This window comes from Pyrus communis, chromosome 1 (genome assembly GCF_963583255.1).
Source record: "Pyrus communis chromosome 1, drPyrComm1.1, whole genome shotgun sequence".
Lineage (NCBI taxonomy): Eukaryota > Viridiplantae > Streptophyta > Magnoliopsida > Rosales > Rosaceae > Pyrus > Pyrus communis.
In genome coordinates, this window is record NC_084803.1 from 3,771,045 (window position 1) to 3,790,506 (window position 19,462).

The following is a 19,462-nucleotide window of genomic DNA, read 5'->3' on the forward strand; positions in this document are numbered from 1 at the left end:
CACATTACCCACGCTTTCAATGAATGTGCAAAAAAGGTATGCTGTTAGTGTTGGACGGTGAATTAGTGGATAATCATTGGGTTCCATGCAATTTGGTTGGCCTCCCTACAAATACTTAAGAGATCATTGTGATTAGTGGGGGTTTATAACAAATCTCATCGGTCCGTGTTTTAATCCTTCGTGTTTAGTGAATGTCGCCGGGATGTGAAACAGAAGATGAGATTAATTCACTTTAAAATGCATATTGGAGCATCACCTTCCTTTTTTTAATCACATTTGTAGAACCTTTTGATCGCTAGAAGAGTTGGAATCGTTAAACTATAAAGATAGAGAAGGATTAATTAAAAACTACGGAACTTTAACGAAAAACTTTCGATAATGTTCACTTTAACGAAAAATAACATTTTTACACTAAAAAGTCAATCTTGATACTATTTATTTTATCATTTATTTTATCTTTATCGTTAAAACTCAAAATTTTTAAATCTTTTTCATTAGTTTTTTTTAAAAACTAATCCAAGGATTATCTTATGGGCATGAGCCGAACATATCAAACGGGCTTCTGAAAATTGAGCTTAACTAATTAAAAGAACATTGTCGTGCAGTCCATCTTCCCACGAGAAGCCCAACCAGAAGAAAATCCAACAAGTTTGCCAGGAAAATGTCTGAATTAGGTCGGATTCCGAGCTGAATGTAACGATAGCTTTTATTCGAAAACTTCAGATCCAAGTTACAAGAGTCTTGGATAAGGACATCTTGGATCTTGGATGATCTCAGGCGGATCTTCAAACCAAACCAAGTCAATTGTTAAATGAGAAGATTTAGCTAAGCGGTGAACAACACAACTACAAGGATGAGGCACGTAACAAAATTGAACTTCAGACATACTTGATTCCGTGCTTCTTTTGTTTATGAACTTTATGGTAGAGCACACACTTTTCTTAAATTCTACACGTACTAGTTAACACAAGGAAAAACATGTCCACCCATGTTTTAGTAATGTTCGGAAGTCAATGCATCAAAATAATTATAATTTACGTAAGTAATTCTGATACGTTTTTCCTGATTTTTCAAGAATTTAATTCTGAATTGTAATGTGAGACTCATATTTTGATGTTGTAGGATTAAGTATATGGTAGTAATCTGTAATCTTATGAACGCAAAAAGATAAACTGCCGTTTAACCCCAAACTATCACTCTAGTTGAAATTGTTCCCATAAATTATTTCTTCAATATTAAAGACTTCAAGTTTTAAAATTTAGCCGATTCACCCTTTGCTGCTAGACTTCATCCACATTTCCGTCACATTTAAGGGTAAAATTTGTCTTTTCATCGTTCAGGCTTACAATTCACTATATCCGCTAATAAAAATAGGATACATGGACTAGATTAATTAAATCTTGTGAAATAAAAAGGATTACAAGTATTTAGACAAAAGAAGTTTAGTAATTAAGTATATCTTTACCTTTTGAAAACTCATTTCAAATTTACCAAAATAATGAAATTTATAAAAAATAAAATGAAAACGAAACCCTAAAAACCTGTTTCCCACCCGCAGAAACCTCCTCCCCTCCTCTACCCCTCCTCCTCTTCCTCCTCTTCAAATCTTAATTTTGCAGCAAATGTCTTTGGTTCGAGGAGCCTCCCGACATTCTCATGGATGTTCTACTTTCTGGTTTTACCAGCCCACCGTACCGATCTGTTACTCATCTTTTATCAATGAATTAATGCGCAGCTTTCACCCAAAAAAAAAAAAAAAAAAAAAAAAGGAAGTTCAAAGGTGGGTTTCCAAATTCCAACATTAAAAATGAGTACTGGAAGTTTGAAACTTCGAAAGCCAAGTCCCACCTAATTAGCAAGCAAGATATGATCCAATAGGCGTGCAGACATTCACATGTCTTGCAATCAAAGACTAAATTAAGGAAAAAGGAATCATATATTAGCTTGTCTGGAGCGTCCATTCCAATTCAAGCATTCCAATCTGCAAGCCAAAGCAAAACACAAACAACGACACAGAAACAACAAAGATCAGATTTTTCTTAAATTTCTCGAACTTTTGCCTTCAAGGATTGTCGATCCAACTGTTTTCATCTGGATTAAACCTTAAATCCGGACAAATTATAAACAAATGATCCCGCGCTTTTCGTAGACTTCACTTTTCCGCTGGAAAATTTTCAGTTTTTTCAGTTGGGATCGTGGGATTATATATATGAGGAGGCTCATAGCCTGGTGCTTCAGAAACCGAGTCTCCGACAGCAGCAACCATCAGAAGGAGAAGCATCCAGAGGTACGTTGTTTTCAGCTGTCGGAGGAAAATGCAGTTACCCATAAACTGTTTTTTTAATGATTGATTCGAAATTGTGTTTTATTTGGTTTAGGGATCCAAAGAAACCATGGACGAGAAGAACCAACACACCAACAAGAATGCCGCCGACAATGCGGAGGTTCGGTTTCTACTTTGGCCAAATTACACTAATAGCCCTGTAGTTTTCTCGGGTTTTCACTTTGGTCCCTCTAGTTTATTTTGTCACATTTCGTTCTTTTAGCAGCTTATTACTTTAGTTCAATCTGTTACACATCTTATTATAGTTTACTTTTACAAGAGTGATTGTTCGCAGCGAAATTCTAACCGAAGCTTTGATTTAAGCTACAGTACTTGATAACGTTGATATACAAAACAATGTTACAACGTTTTGGTCATAAACTAAAAGTTTTCAGTATTGGTTAAATGTTAATTATTATTTTTAATTAAATGGTTAATCATACCACATGAACTTACTTGCCGATGAAATGTTTATAATTTTGAAAAAGTTAAAGAAATGAGTAAAACATAAAAGAGTAATGCTGGGAAGATTAAATTTAGTCTCCTTAGTATTACTTGACATAAAAATTAATGTTCTAAAAAACGCTCTAGGCGGCCGCCTTGGAATCGAGGCAATTTTGTGCAAAACGGCTAGAAAAATCGGGATGGCTCTAGGCGGGCTAGGCGGGTGGGTGTATTTTTTTTATTTTTTATTTTTTATTTTTTATTTTTTGGTGAAATTTGTTTGAAGTCTAAGTTCTAATTATACCTTGAAATTTTGTTAATTTTATAGAATATGTGTGTTGTGTATCAACTTAAATTCCAGGATGCTAAAGAAAAGTATCTTACATTACTAAATTTCCTTATTTTCCTCATATTTTCCATTTTATGTTGTTTTAAATTGTGAACTTGTTGTACATGTGTCATCCTAAAATACTCTATATGGCATATATGCTTAATGTGTTTTTAAATTTTGGAATTGTTGGATACTCTTTTTGCATTTTATCATTATTTTATTATCTTATCCATGAATTTCATACATGTATAATTTTTTGTAAATGTCAATATGCACTTATTTACAAGATATACAAGAAATTTACCTAAATCCGCCTAGGCGCTAGCCCGCCGCCCGACTAGTGCCGGCTAGCGCCTAACGTTTTTTAGAACCTTGATAAAAATATATATATAAATACACACACATATGCACACACAATTATACATATATTTATATATATAAATATATATACGCACACTACAACAATCTACCTCCACCCTATTGCATTGCATTGAAACCCCAAAAGCACTTTCATCCGCATTCATTCAGTGGCCAACCCCAAAACGTCTGTCTGAAAAGTTTATAGTTTCTATATAAGCAGACATTCTTATATTACACTGTATGTGAGTACCTGAGGAGGAAAAAAAAATTGGTCTCTGCTGGAGTTTGAGAAACTAACACCAATGCACCAATATTTTTTCAACCTGTTCTTTCCTCGGCAGTTCTCGAGGCAAAATGTTGCTGATTCAAGTAGCAGTCGCGGTCTAAATATCGTACTGAACCATGATTTCTCTGGAGGGCTGCATTCTTGGCACCCCAATCACTGTAATGGCTTCGTAGTGGATTCAGCAGGAAGTTATGCGGTTGTCACGAATCGCCAACAATGCTGGCAGGGCTTGGAGCAAGAAATTACTGGGAGAATTTCCCCTGGCAACATTTATTCAGTTTCAGCTCGTGTGGGAGTCTCAGGGACTCTTCAGGGATCTGCTGATGTCCTGGCAACTTTGAAACTGGAAAGTCGAGGTTCAGCGACTAGCTATATGAGAATTGGAGGGTAAATGGATGTGTCTGCTTTCTGTTAGTGCATTGTTATTTTTGTTTATGGAAAAGGGATTTGTTTTAATGGTAGTAAGCACCTGTAGAAGTTCGGTGTCAAATGGGAAGTGGGAAAGCTTGGATGGAAAATTTTCGCTGTCGACAATACCTGATCGGGTTGTGTTTTATTTGGAAGGGCCTCCTGCTGGAGTTGACCTTCATATCAAATCAGTTGTGATCTCTTGTTCTGAAGGCCAGGTACTTATGTTTCTAATCCCCTTTGTTGCTACGTCTGACGTACATATGGAATCGCGGTTTTACGCGGTAAAATATTGCTTATTAAGGGTTGTAGTTCAGACTTCCGAGGCAAAGAAACAAGATATGATAAGTTGGTTTTCCTTTCTTTTAATAAGCATTTAGGATACGGCAGAAACGTAAAGGATTATTTAATTTCTTTTCTTATGCCTTCTGCTTTTTCTGGCAGTCTGAGAACCAAAATTTGGCCAATTCAAGTAGCAGTAATGCTACAAATATCATAGTGAACCATGATTTCTCTGGAGAACTGCATTCTTGGCACCCGAATTGCTGCAATGGCTTTGTAGCTTCTGCTGATTCCGGTCACCCAGAAGTAAAAGCAGGCAATTATGCCGTTGTTACAAATCGTAAGGAAAGTTGGCAAGGTTTAGAGCAAGATATCACACGGAGAATTTCCCCAGGCTCCACATATTTGGTTTCAGCATGTGTTGGAGTCTGCGGATCTCTTCAGGGTTCCGCTGATGTCCTGGCAACTTTGAAGCTGGAATACAGAGGTTCAGCGACCAACTATTTGAAAGTTGGAAGGTAATGGTGCTTTTATTCCATCAAGTGTTTTTTTTTTTTTTTTTCCCTTTATAGGGAAAGGAATCTGTTTTAACAGCAAGAACTGCTTGCAGATGTTCTGTATCGAAGGGAAGGTGGGGAAATTTAGATGGGAAGTTTTCTCTGTCGACGATGCCTAATAGGGTTGTATTTTATTTGGAAGGGCCTTCACCTGGAGTTGATCTTCTAATAAAATCAGTTTTGATCTGTTCCTCCAGTCCAAATGAATGTCAGGTACTTTTTCTTGCTCCCTATATATGGAATCATGTGTAGCAGTAACTTGTTCAAGAAGCTTTCAGCCACAGCAATCTAGTTTTATTTATCTATTGCTGATTGATTTTGGAATGTATATTTTGAAGAGTGGAAGCACTGGGAATTTCAATGATGGAGAAGAGAATATAATCCTAAACCCAAACTTTGAGGATGCTCTGAATAATTGGTCTGGAAGAGGCTGCAAAATTGTTTTGCATGACTCGATGGGAGATGGGAAAATCGTCCCTCAATCTGGAAAGGTTTTTGCAGCTGCAACAGAACGCACACAGAGCTGGAATGGCATCCAGCAGGACATCACTGGAAGAGTGCAGCGAAAGCTAGCTTACGAGGCGACTGCTGTTGTTAGGATATTTGGCAACAATGTCACTACTGCTGTTGTCCGGGCTACATTATGGGTCCAGTCACTAAATCAGCGTGAACAATATATCGGCATTGCTAAGTTATTATCTTTCTCCCCGTCTCCTTCCAAAGAAATTGTGATTTATATGTTTCTTCGCCGCTAAGTTACTATCAGATGAGAAATCATTTCCCTTCCTATTATGTCGCCTTAATCTTAATGGACTTTGGTGTGCTATAAAGTGTGCAGGCAACAGACAAGGACTGGACACAGTTGCGGGGGAAGTTCCTTTTAAATGGCTCCCCGTCAAAAGTAGTAGTTTATCTTGAAGGTCCACTAGCGGGAACAGATATTCTTGTCAATAGTTTTGTTGTCAAGCATGCTGAGAAAGTTCCTCCTTCACCTCCACCGGTTATTGAGGTTGGTTGAATGGGTGATTCATTTTCTCTTATACTCTCTAAGCATATTTTCTGCGAGCCCAATTCATAGACATAAACACTAAAATATAGGCTTTTGTTTCTGTAGTTTTCAGCATTTGGAGTAAATATAATTGAGAACAGCAATTTGAGTAACGGCACAAACGGGTGGTTTCCGCTTGGTAATTGTACTTTGACTGTCACAACTGGTTCACCGCATATTCTCCCTCCAATGGCAAGAGAGAGCCTTGGATCTCATGAACCTTTAAGCGGTCGCTACATTCTAGTAACCAAGCGCACACAAACTTGGATGGGTCCTGCTCAGATGATTGGTGACAAATTGAAACTCTTTTTGACTTATCAAGTATCTGCTTGGGTTCGGATTGGTGCTGGAGCAACTGGTCCACAGAACATCAATGTTGCACTCAGCGTGGACAACCAGTGGGTCAATGGAGGTCAAGCTGAGGCAAGTGACACAAGATGGCATGAAATCGGTGGTTCCTTCAGAGTTGAGAAGCAGCCATCAAAAGTAATGGTTTATATCCAAGGTCCTGCTGCAGGTGTAGACTTAATGGTTGCCGGTCTTCAGATATTCCCCATTGACAGACCGGCAAGATTTAGACATCTGAAGAGGCAGACTGATAAGGTAAATGATGTGTGGTCCCTTTTGTTTCATAAGCATCATTCCTTCCTCACCAAGCATTGCTTCAATAAGAGCCTAAAGTATAGACGACTCAGAATGAGCTTTTCTCTAATTTGTTCTGATTGAAGTCTTTCTCCTTTACTGCAATGCAGGTTCGTAAGTGCGATATTGTCCTGAAATTTTCAGGGTTGGACTCGAGCAGCATGCTCGGCACCTTTGTGAAAGTTAAACAAACGCAAAATAGTTTTCCAATTGGGACGTGTATAAGTAGAACAAACATTGACAACGAAGATTTCATTGATTTCTTTGTTAAAAACTTCAACTGGGCTGTGTTCGGAAATGAATTGAAGTGGTATTGGACTGAACCACAAAAAGGAAACTTCAACTACAAGGATGCTGATGAGATGGTGGACATGTGCAAGAGTCACAACATAGAAATGCGAGGGCACTGTATTTTCTGGGAAGTCATCGACACAGTGCAGCAATGGATCCGCTCGTTGAGCCAGAGTGACTTGTCAACAGCTGTTCAGAATCGACTGACAGATCTTCTCACACGGTACAAAGGGAAGTTCAGGCACTATGATGTCAATAATGAGATGCTGCACGGCTCATTCTATCAGGACAAATTGGGAAAAGATATCAGAGCCAACATGTTCAAGACTGCAAACCAGTTGGATCCATCTGCCACTCTATTTGTGAATGATTATCACGTCGAGGATGGATGCGATACTAGATCATCACCAGAAAAATACACTGATCAAATCCTTGATTTGCAGCAACAAGGTGCACCTGTTGGTGGCATTGGCATCCAAGGACATATTGATAGTCCAGTGGGTCCAATTGTTTGTTCAGCTCTTGACAAATTAGGCATTCTCGGCCTTCCAATCTGGTTCACGGAGCTTGATGTGTCATCCAGTAACGAATATGTTAGAGCAGATGATTTGGAAGTGATGCTTCGTGAAGCATTTGCCAATCCAACAGTTGAAGGTGTAATGCTATGGGGATTCTGGGAGCTGTTTATGAGTCGGGAAAATTCGCATTTAGTGAATGCAGAAGGGGATATCAACGAAGCAGGAAAACGTTTCTTGGAGCTCAAGCAAGAGTGGCTATCTCACGCGCACGGCCACATTGATGAGCAGGGAGAGTTCGGGTTTAGGGGCTTCCCAGGAACATACACTGTTGAAGTTATTACTGCCCCGAAGAAGCCTGCAAAAACATTTGTCGTTGACAAGGGCGAGTCCCCAGTGGAGGTCTCCATTGCTCTCTAAAATTGCTGCCTATTCAATAAATGGTGTGATTATTTTCGTTATGTTCATATCTTTATGCATTGTCAAATGAAAAAATGTTGCTTGTTATGTAAAGGGTTGTAATTCTGAGTGAAAAGAAATAAGGTATCATATTGTTAGTTGTGAATCTTGTGATGCTGTTTCCCTTGATTCTTCCGATGGGCCTTTAAACTTTGGATATTGGTTGGGCCAATCTTTGGGTTGAGCAAAAACCTATCATGCCCATGAAAGTACTTATAAAATGAATATCCAAGAGACAATAGCAAGACAAAAGTGACAATTTTTGACATAACACGATTCAATAATACAATTTAAAAACCAAACCAAATAGAATAGTGATATTCATATACTTATTTTTACTTTTCAAACATTCTTCTCAATTGACCATTGGATCGAATGAATTGAAAAAGATTTATAAGTAAAAAAATTAATAAGGATGTATGAGAAGTAAAATGAAATGTGTTAATAGTGCTACCATTTCCTTTTTACTCACATGTTTCTATACAGTAACTTTACTTTTGGGTACAAAATATATAGTAAATATAATCGAGAACAATAGCAAGATAAAAATGACAATTTTAGACAGAACACAACTAACTTCAGCGTAATGTTATTCATACACTTCTTATTACATCTCACTCTCTTTCAATTTTTGGCAAATTGAATAAGATCATTGGATAAAAATAATAAGGATGTGGGGCCCCTTTCCTATTTACTCATATATTTCCATACACTAACTTTTTTATTGGGTTAAAAATATATAGTAAAGTGTCGTTTCACTAGAATGAACCTCTGATTGGCTATTCCATATATATAGAGAGAAAATGGGGCATGAGATCAACATCAAACGGAGCACATTAAACCTACTAAATATGTAGAAAAAGATAGAAAAATCCCCCACGGGGAGGAGCTGTTATAAATCGTGTGGTCTGTATCCTAACAATCATTTGGGAGACTCAAATTATAATTTCTTCATCCGAAGGGCCCAAACCCTAAACATCTTTATCAAAGGAATGTCCCATCACGCCCATCACATCGACCTGATAGACTCCCACCATCAACTACTACTTCTAGTATCTACTACCCATATGACTATGACTAGCCATGTATATCTAAGCGAAATTTTTTTCAAAGTGAAATTCTTTATAATATTTAACTTTAAACTGTGAAGTTACATCGTAGTAAAATATCTATAAAAATTTTCCTCTGAAAGATTTTCCTTAGCATTATCCCTTTCTCTATTTATGTTTATGAGATATAATCAGGACACCTTATTTTAGATACAAGTTTTGAATCCGTAGATTCATGTTTTTGGATTATAATTGGTAGATCACGTAATGTAATGGTTTATAGTTGGATACCTTATTTAATAATTCAAACAATGAATCCGACCATTCATACATCAGTACATCATTTATAGATCATTCTTGTAAAAAATTAGATAAATTTGAAACTATTAAAACATTCATTTGTAGTGAAAAAAAAAATAGACGAATAAGATTCTATAAAAATAAAAATAAAAACACTAAAATATAATTCAATTGTCATATAATTTCGTATTTTGATATATATGATAATTAAAGCAAGACATAAAAGATAAATAATTAGATCATTGAGTGAAATTCATAAAAAATATATATATCAAAATATGTGTCAAAAGCTTATGCTCCATGCCCTAACTCATATGTATATATATTTGAAAAGCGATATAGTTTTGAGTTGTTTTTTTCTCTCTTCCTCTTACTATATATGGTTATCATAATAATGGGACCCCAACACAGTCTCATCCCTGTCTCTAAATACCTGGTTCCTGTGAACCCCACTTCCCACATGGGTTCATAGTATCATGTTCTGCTACATGGGTACATGGAGAATGGAGGTCACGGTTGGTGTTTAGAATTAGACTGCATAACTCGTTATATTAGTACGTTGAAGTAAGAAAAGAAACAAACACCAACGTTCAAATTCTATTCAAGTTGAAGGAATGAGATTGATGAAACTTATCTCTTTCAATTTCCCATAATGGTAGAGTTATATGTAAAGAATAAGTTTCTTTTATAACTAATGCACCTTTTCCTGTTAATTTGGAGAAAAATTAAAAGTTTCATTGTTTCTTTCAACGTGCATTGAAACTAGTCTGATAAAATTCATATTCCTACGCAACGAACAATGCTTAGATGAAATGAAACCATCAGTTATTCAGAGACTGTAACTTACACACTTTTATTTAACTTTAACCATTATAATTTATTCAATTCGATAAGAAAAAGAGCTAAAATCATCCGAAATCACCTCCCTTGGCAGAATAGAAGCTATAGTATTTGAGATATACGGGTGTCAGCTTCACAAGAGTTTACGTTTGATATGATGGGGGTTATTGGGTGGGTCGCAGACGTATCAGAAAGTTTTAAAGAAAAGTTCATCTTTTAAATAAAATTTAAACAGAAAATTGATCAAAGAAAAAAAGAAAGAATAAATGATGGAGTGAGAGGGACAGAAGTGGGGACTGGGTCGACTGGCAGCAGCTGGGAAGAGGAGTTAGTGCATTGGGAAACAGCTCCCGCGCTGTTTTCGCGCGCCCTCTCCCAAATGACACCTCCAGTGGAACACCACCCACCCTCTCTGGATTTAGCTCTTGTCTGTCATTATCCAACACCTCCGTCCTTCCCCACCCCACTCACAGAATCATTCACAGTCTCACAGATTTCATCAAAATTTTAATTATATTTTTACACAGTTTTTTTTACTGTCTGTTAGCCTGCTGTTGTGTTCAGTCTCTAATGACTGATGGTGACCTAGACGGCTGGACCCTCCCCCCCAACCCTTGATATATTTGAGTTGGACGGTTGGATCCTACTGTTAAGCATACAAGCTAATAATGCAGAAATGTAATGTAAATAAAGAAAAGAGTTTCAGTGAAAGAAAGAGAGACTGAATCAAGAAAGAGAAAGATGCATATTTCACTTAATGAAGAAGAAGATACAATTGGTTCACTTTATACAAACATAGCTCTTGGCAGACTTAGGTATTCTAACCACCTTCATAACAACCAATGCTATCTGTTTATACCAGACTAACAGACAATCCTAACAGCTACTGACACTTGTCTCAATCTCACACATCTACCACCTACCCCATGTTTCTCTGCGCTCTTGGCTTGCATGGGGACTTCATTTTAACCTTAAAAAGAATTAATGGCGAATGATCAATAAACTTCAAAGGTAAAATCAAATAGAAGCTTAATTAAATTGGAGATACCTAGGCTTACGTAAGAGAATAAGTTATCTAGGACTGTTTGACTAGGCATTTACTGATTAGGATTGTGCACGGTCAGGTGAAATTTAGAAAACATAAAATTTTATTTTTTTATTAGAAGTCTCTAAAGATGATGGGACATAGATAATGTTTTGAGAATTTTGATTTATAAATACTAGGTTTAAGATTGCTTTTATTTTATTAACTAGGGTTTGTGTTAATAGTTCTTTAACTATGTAACCATCTACTTAAAAAATGGATACTGTTGTTTGTACATTAATTTTAGTTATTAATTTTATTCAATTTATTCGATTCAACTGTCCAAATTAAAAAATATATATATATAATCAGTAAAAATGAATGTATCAATAGTATTATTTAAAAAAATTATGTAACCGTTTTAGTAATATAAATATATATTACTAAATTAAATAACGGACTGCAAACGAAGGAAAGACCAGCCAGGTGTTGCATATGGTTTCACCGAGGCGTCAAACAACACTATTTAAAGACTCTTTACACATAATTTTCCAGGGAAATTAATATTAGGGTTTTTGGTGGTAAATTTTCCACGGTCCAACGATATCATTTATACAGTACGACGTGGCAGACATGCAAGAAGATTTACTGATAATCATGAACAGATTACAGATGGGTCACCATTGATAGTAATTTAATTATTACTAAGTCCTGCTTACGCGTATTTAAATTTAAGTAATTAAATTAAAGTAAGCTTTTGACTCAGATTCTCTCCTGGTTGTTGGAGTGCGCATAACAATTATGATCTACATTCAAAGCGCAAAAGGAAAGCAGATTCTGTCCTGTGTTAACTTTTGCTAACTTGGGTAATATTTTATAGTATACATGTGGATAACTATTTGGAAATATAAGAAAAGTCCACACCATGCACTAAAATTGTTTTGAGGTCACTAATATTATCATACAGCTGAAAATTAAAACTTGCCGGAGGGAATGAGAAATATTGAAGTTTTATCCATTGTTTGATTACTGCAACGCATCTTTGTAAATGACCATAAAATTGCTAATCTTGAAATTTTGTTTTGTTTTAATTCTAAAATAGTTTTTATTTTCTTTTCCCTTTCATCTAGTTTGCTTTTCTCTTTGATCAAATGCTCACCCTTAATTAACCTATAACTTAATTCAGGGGCATATACGCTTTACCGCAATGGCAAAAATCATGTTTATGCACTTTAGTATGAGTTCGACCCCCATCAATTCCCATTAGTCCTAACAATTAACTATATAATCAACTAACGCTACCGTTCTACTAAAAACACTTAATCCAAAGAGGGCTTTTTTTGTTTGTTCAAAATAGAAGATAGGTTGGACATTTCTTTAAGTCGTCATAACATTGAAGCAAATTAGAGAGTGGAAGGGATTTATTTATTCCGGAACTACCTGCTAACTCGAACCAATCTTAAAAAAAATAAATTTTATTTGTTGATGATATTAGTTGAAAAACCAAGGATGTATTGGCATATCAGATCTCTTATAGCATTTTGGATTTTTATCTCCAACATAGGGGATAAGGAATTGCGACATGTTATTTTATGAATTCAATTTCATTGCTAACGTTTATGCTAAATATTGTTTATATATTCTTGTAAAGAAAATAAATGTTTTTCACAGTTTTTTAATTGTTTTTTTTTTAAACTTTATCCAATACAAATAGTCAAAAACTAAAAAAGGAAAAAATATAGAGCGTGACAATAATATATATATATATTTTTTTACCATAAGATAGTATCACACTACAAAAATTAAACTTTAAAATCATGAACAAAATCAGAGCCTTAATTAAAAGACTCCTTTGCAAATTCAGACCGTGCATGGCCACAAAATGTTTACGCTAGTTAAAATACTGTTCACATCAAATCCGACTTTTAAGGATTTAATTAGACATCTAATACCTGAATTATTCCTATTAGTCAATACTTAGTGCTCATCGCTGTACGATTGAAACATCCATCTTTAGTCTTTACCCTATAGATTAAAGAGAGACCTTTTTCTTGATTTAACTTTGCTGGCGACCCTTCAACCTCTTTTCACTTTCTTAATTAGACACAAAAGTGGAATATCTTACCTATCTAATAATGCAATGATATTTGTCTAAAACATCTGCTTTTGTTAATATACAACAATCCTTCCACGTGAAGCTTGTTAATCTGGAATTACAGCCAAACATTCTCTCATTGGATACTTTTGATTAAGTTTGATTGGTTGGTTAAGGAAGTGTTAAGATATAATATCTAGATATTGTATATAATTTGGGATGTATTCGCAGACCTTTGTCCCACTTATAAAACTAATTTATATTTCCCACAAACTTTCTTTCTGCGTCATTCATACCCTTTAAATTTGGTATGTAGGTGTTGTTGAAAAATATTGACTAGTAGTTAGAGTTATGCTATACTTAAGTATTTTTGTGGATACATTCACCACCACATGAGGGTGATGGTGAAAATATTTTCATTTCTATGCCACATTTGTATCGTATTTCTAATGAAAGTATGATCCCCAACACATATGGTAGCATTTCTGAAAGGTCTACATACTTTATTTCTCTTTAAGTACGTCTCTATTAATTTCTAACCATTAATTTTTCTTTTTTTTATTGACCGATATATTTTATTAGATTAAATTTTAGATTAGCTACTAATATGATTCAAGTTCACGCCATCATGGATGGACTCAACACCTTCCCACAACAATGGTAAAGGATCACTTGCACCTTTAAATTTTCTTTAATTCAACACATATTTTACGAAAATAATTAAGTAAATTATATCAGTATTGAATGCTACCAATCTTCTTAGTCATGCTTTATCCTTTTATTTTCTCAACTCTCCTTTTTCATTCTTTAATATTGTGCGCAGAATCCAGGATTCTAATATCAGAGATCCCAATGTAAAAGTTTCAAAATTGGAGGTGATAGTCTTGATGGAGAGAGGCGGTGGAGGTTGGAGTTAGGGTCACTACCAAGATTTTAAATACCGATATCACTGGTCGTCCATTGATATGATGAAAATTTGGTTTAAAAGTCAATGAGTGAAACTTTGAGAGATGTTGAATCACCTAATTATACATGTATAAGTGAAATACATGTTACTATAAGTGTTGTTACTTTTTTTTTTTTTTTGGGAATAAGCTTTGTAATTCGTACAAAAGAAAAAGGCTAGGTATTATATTAGGAGTTTTATTTTTTGTTCAGTACTTTATTTTGTAGGGTAATTCTCCTTTACCATTCTTAAGAATTGTGAAATTTGTTTTTTTTTTGAAAAAAACAAATTATACTTATTAATTTTTTCATCTCACTTTCATACTTAAATTTTATTTTTTTTGCCACTTTAATACTTTCGTTACTTTATTTGTCAAGTTTTCTGTTAAATGATAATATGGCATTGTTGGCCCACAAAATTTGTGCCACTTGAAATAACAAATTAAATGAATATAAATTAATAAGTTAATGGAAAATTAAATATAAAGTAAAAATAAAATTCTTTTCTTGACAAGTGAAGACAATATCACTATATTGCAGTATGACTTAAAAAAAAAACAATACTACTAATCATTCTTCAACAATATAAAATAAAGTTAAAAGTCGATAAGGTCCAAATGAGAATCCTCAGACAGTTGAAGGTTATTAATTTTTCTTCTATAATACTTGATATTCCGTGAAATGAACGAAGGAAATATTTTTTTATTTACTAAGTGACATCTTTAAAAGATGACACAAAAACAAATACTTCTAATTATCTTTCAACAATATAAGAAAAAAAAAGTTCATAAGGTCCAAATGAAAATCCTTGTATGGTTGAAGGTTATCAAATTTTGTTCAATAATATGAATACGGTCATAATCAAATTGAGAAAATATTTTTTTATATACTTGTCAACTTCATAAATATAAAGTCGACCCACTCAAACCTACTCAAACTCTTGAAGTAAAACTCAAATTTTAGGTTATAAACTTACCCTAACTTGTTCAAAGTCTTGGGACAAATATGGTTTTTAACCCAAAACTCATTTATGGAGCAAATTTAGGTTAGGATTCTCTTGGGTTAGTGGACTAGCCCGCTAGATAGGTGTATTTTTCTTTAATTTTATATTTATAAATGTATTGAATCAAACGGTAAAAGAAAAATATTTAATGGTCCAAATTTAAATCCAACAGCTAAAATAATTAAAAAAAATTATTTCATGTGTTTTGTATTCTTTTATGGTGTTTCACGAGTTTCTTGGTGTCAGTTTAGTGATTTTTCAATATTTATCGGAATTTAAATATTTTTAGATTAAAATATTTATAAAATTAAATTAAGATAGTCTACATAATTTTTTTTAATTAAAAAATTTTACTTTAAAAAAATATCTTAAATAAAATTTTTAATAATTTCGGACAAAAAATATAACCCAAAAATGTTGGAACATAAAAACGATTTCTGAATAAAAACTTAAATTTCTTGAATTAAAAATTTTAAATTCTAACCCAAAGTAAATGTTGGAGATACTCTAATATCTAATCTACACAATTGCAAAACTCACGCAAAGGTTAGAAATCGATTTAATAAATGTTTTTTAATCCCGGGCATATGCACTACTAACTTGTGAGTGAGTTGACAGGAACAGCTCATTCATATGATGATGAGAAGATAGTGATGTGACTGGAAAAAGGTTAGCACCAATAATAGACAGCTGAACTGTGGAGCCAGTCTAATCGAAGCCAACTCAACACGCCCATGGTGTATGTATCGATGTTGGGATGAGAATTTGCCACTGCATATCTAATTATACAACATTAATACCAAAAATCAAAGAAGATAAGTCCCATTAGCAAGTTTAGTAGCATGTTCCACCTGAATTTTATACCAAGTTTAGTAGAATATTCATTTCCGCACTTCTTTTCAATCTTGTCAATCTGCTGTTTATATATTTTAAATCAAATTAATAGCAAGGAAAAAATGGAAAGAAACAGAAATGCAAAAATCACTCCTTTTGCGAAAGAAAAGAGGTTGAAAATTTCAATACATTACATGAGGAATAAATTAGAACTCTGTCGCTTGCAGTGAAATGATTATGTCTTTTTGAAATAAAGAAAATGATTTTTACATAATTTTTTTTAGTTGTGCATCTTTAGTTTAATTTTTTCTCTTGATTTTTTAGTATATTCAAATCAAAAGTTATAAAAACAAACGTGAGCAAAACAAATAGTGTTTTAAATTAGCTATAAAAGAAACAAAACAAATCGAATTTTCTCTTGAATGAATCATTTATAGACATATCTCTCTGTATCTTTTTTTTCTGTGTAATTTTTGGTCAAAGAAGTACTAATCTTGGCGAGAGAGGGAGTGATAAAAATATATGATAATATCTGCAGAAATAGTAGTGAGTGCATGGGGAATAGGCGAAGAGAGCAGTGCGAGTGAGTGACAAGTGAAGATGGTGCTGCAGCTCATGAAAGCGTGGTGGTACTGCAGGTACAACCACACTGGTGCATCTCCTTCTTGGACACGTCCAATCTTAATTTTCTCTCACCCAAACGCCACTCAGAATTGAGAGAGAGAAGAAAAGTGTTAATAACCTAAAAAGCATGGCAACGAGAGGACATGTTTAAAATTTTGCCACATTTCTGGCCCCCACGGCTTTTGCAGTACCAGTTACTAGTAGCGCGAGACTCCCGGGGGAATTTGCTATGTAAAAGGCCCAGTTCTGTTCTACACTGGCCCACTGATCACTGGCCCCCCTCTCCCTCCTCTCTCTCTCTCTCTCTATCTCTAGGTGCGTGCGGGTGGAGAAGGTGGTCGTCGCCGCCAGCTATATCTCGATACCACGCCCACCGCCCATTCGTTCTTCTGTAAAATTTGATATTGCTTGTGTCGCGGTTTATTGGCTTTCCCTCCGCGTCATCGACTCATTGTACACACTCACACACGTGGTTTTCCTGCAATGCCCAATTGCTCATATAATTATATTCCATTAGCTAGCTAGTCTCATCATTTTACTTTCATTTACAGAACAATATATATACATATTTGACCAATAAAAATGGACAATATATGTCTACATACAAAGTTACAGACAATATGCTGAGATAGGGTTAGGTTCCTTTTACTACTATTTACAGTTGAAATGTCGTAGTCCTCCTGTCCTACTGCCTATTATTTATATATAAATATAATGTTATTTTTTGTTTAAGCTAACAATAGTTTTCTAAATTAAGTTCTTTACGATATATTGAGAACCATAAGAACAATATAATTGAAATATGACCTACAAGTATCAAATCGACAACATATTGAATTTTAAAATAGTTATCGGACTTGAGACAAATTATATAAATATATTAACTCCTAAAAGCATATTTTAGAGACTTGCTATATTATCCTTCTCAAGAAATATAATACAACAATTACAAAAATTTCACTCCAAAGTATTGGCTATACCTCAAATTAATATACTTTGTTTGTCAAAATATATATATATATATATACACACACACACTTTGTGAATAATTACTCATTAATTTTAGCCAAAAGGAAAAAACATAACAAAATATTTTGCTAAGAACATTCGAGCATACCATGCTTTCCTCTTTCTAATTATACATGCGTACTGACCTACAGAACTTTTCTTTTATTGACCTACTATGTACGTATGAGAGGGAAGTTATTATATACAAAACTAATTATACAGTATTAAACTGCAAAACTTCCTTCTAGTGACCTACTTTGTATGTACGAGAGTGAGGATATTATGTACAAATTATAACAGGACTTTATAGTGAGTTTCATTATTTAATCTCCAATGTAATTTCTTTACTACCCTAAACCTTACTTATTCTCGGAAGTTAGGGAGAACTTTGAAATTTTATCTCTTTTAGCTTGATGGTTGTGGGACATTATGTCAATCAAGTGTCTTCTCATTACAAATTCTTCTAGGCATTTGATGTGAGTTTAGCTACTGAGATTTGTAATTAGATCCTATCGTTTGAGAGAGAAAATGAAAGGAATGCACTGTAAACAGAGTCCGCAAACTTATATTTCAATTGTTTTTTGAAGGTGTCCAGGCTAAAAAAAAAATGTAAAATTATGTTAATTAAGAAACTATGAACCATTAAAAACTCAACATTAATATAACAAGGAGAATGCTAGCCACTTTCCTTTCTTACTTTTTTTTCCTTTCCTTTTTTCTGTCGTTTATGCAATGTGCATTTCACTTACAACTAAATCTAGGCAATTAATATGTTTAAAATTTGTTACTTCTCTTTCAACTTATACCCCTAATTATTATTTCAAATGTTAACCACACCAATAGTACTTCTCATTTTCTTCATTAGTAGGTATTAAACATTTCAAATTTTAAGGACTCCTCTTTCATTAGGAAAAAAATACGAATTTTTGTTTTCAGACTGCCGTAGGGGTTGTGCTACATAAACAACTTTGACAGAAAGCCCTATCATTGAAAGACTTAATTAATTACTTGTGCTTCTGTCGACGGTGGCTGACATCAACATGGTTAAAAGATGACTATGAATCTGTTTCAAGGTGAATTCAATAAGGTCCTTCAGATAGGATCTTGTAGAAAAATTTTGCTGACATATATTGATTCGCCCTTCTGGTATATATGTGAAGGCAATACAATACCAAGCTAGAAAGATAAATTCCAGTCCAGATACAATTTCTTCGAAAATAATATTCCTAATTTCGTGTATATTATCAAATTAATAATGATCTAATGTTTTATAGTTTTACAAATCAATAATTATCTAATCTTTTACAGTAAAAAACTACATGATAATGAGAAAATCATCATTTCAAGTGATGTTTATCCATTAATTTCGCCTCGCACTAGTTTGGTTTGGTTAAGAGACAAAAAACGAGGAACTGTATAAGATATGTTGTCCATCACTTTATTTTTTGGTGCTTTTTGGACCTGAAGAATGATTAATAATTGCAAGTGCAAGTTATACTTGGGGTATGGATGAGGTGTTTTTCTCAATAGAATATTGTATTCCTTCCAATTGAAGTTGAATTTTGTTTTTGTTCTCTTTCTATTGGTAAAGCACTTACCTTTGTTCGGTCATTCACAATCACTTCACCTCACTATATAAGAAAACTCATCTTCAAAATGATTTAAGAAAGAAGAAGAAGAAGAAATGATTGTTAGAGGTTTAAGTATCCAAAGTAAAACCATTAATTGGTAAAGAAAGAATAGGAACATGGTAAGGTAAGATAAGTTACATTTGGAATGTCGGATATAATCCCA

The 19,462-nt window shown here is 34.1% G+C and overlaps 1 protein-coding gene across 1 annotated transcript; it reads left to right on the forward strand.

Annotated features, from left to right (window-relative positions):
* Positions 1 to 1,889: 1,889 nt before the first annotated feature.
* LOC137749026 (endo-1,4-beta-xylanase 1-like) lies at positions 1,890 to 8,047 on the forward strand. Its single transcript, XM_068489209.1, has 10 exons — positions 1,890 to 2,287; positions 2,379 to 2,444; positions 3,800 to 4,131; positions 4,220 to 4,370; positions 4,597 to 4,952; positions 5,045 to 5,204; positions 5,330 to 5,682; positions 5,823 to 6,000; positions 6,106 to 6,642; positions 6,792 to 8,047. Exons 1-10 carry the CDS (start codon positions 2,210 to 2,212, stop codon positions 7,905 to 7,907), a joined length of 3,327 nt encoding a protein of 1,108 aa, XP_068345310.1. The 5' UTR covers positions 1,890 to 2,209; the 3' UTR covers positions 7,908 to 8,047.
* The last annotated feature ends 11,415 nt before the right edge of the window (positions 8,048 to 19,462 follow it).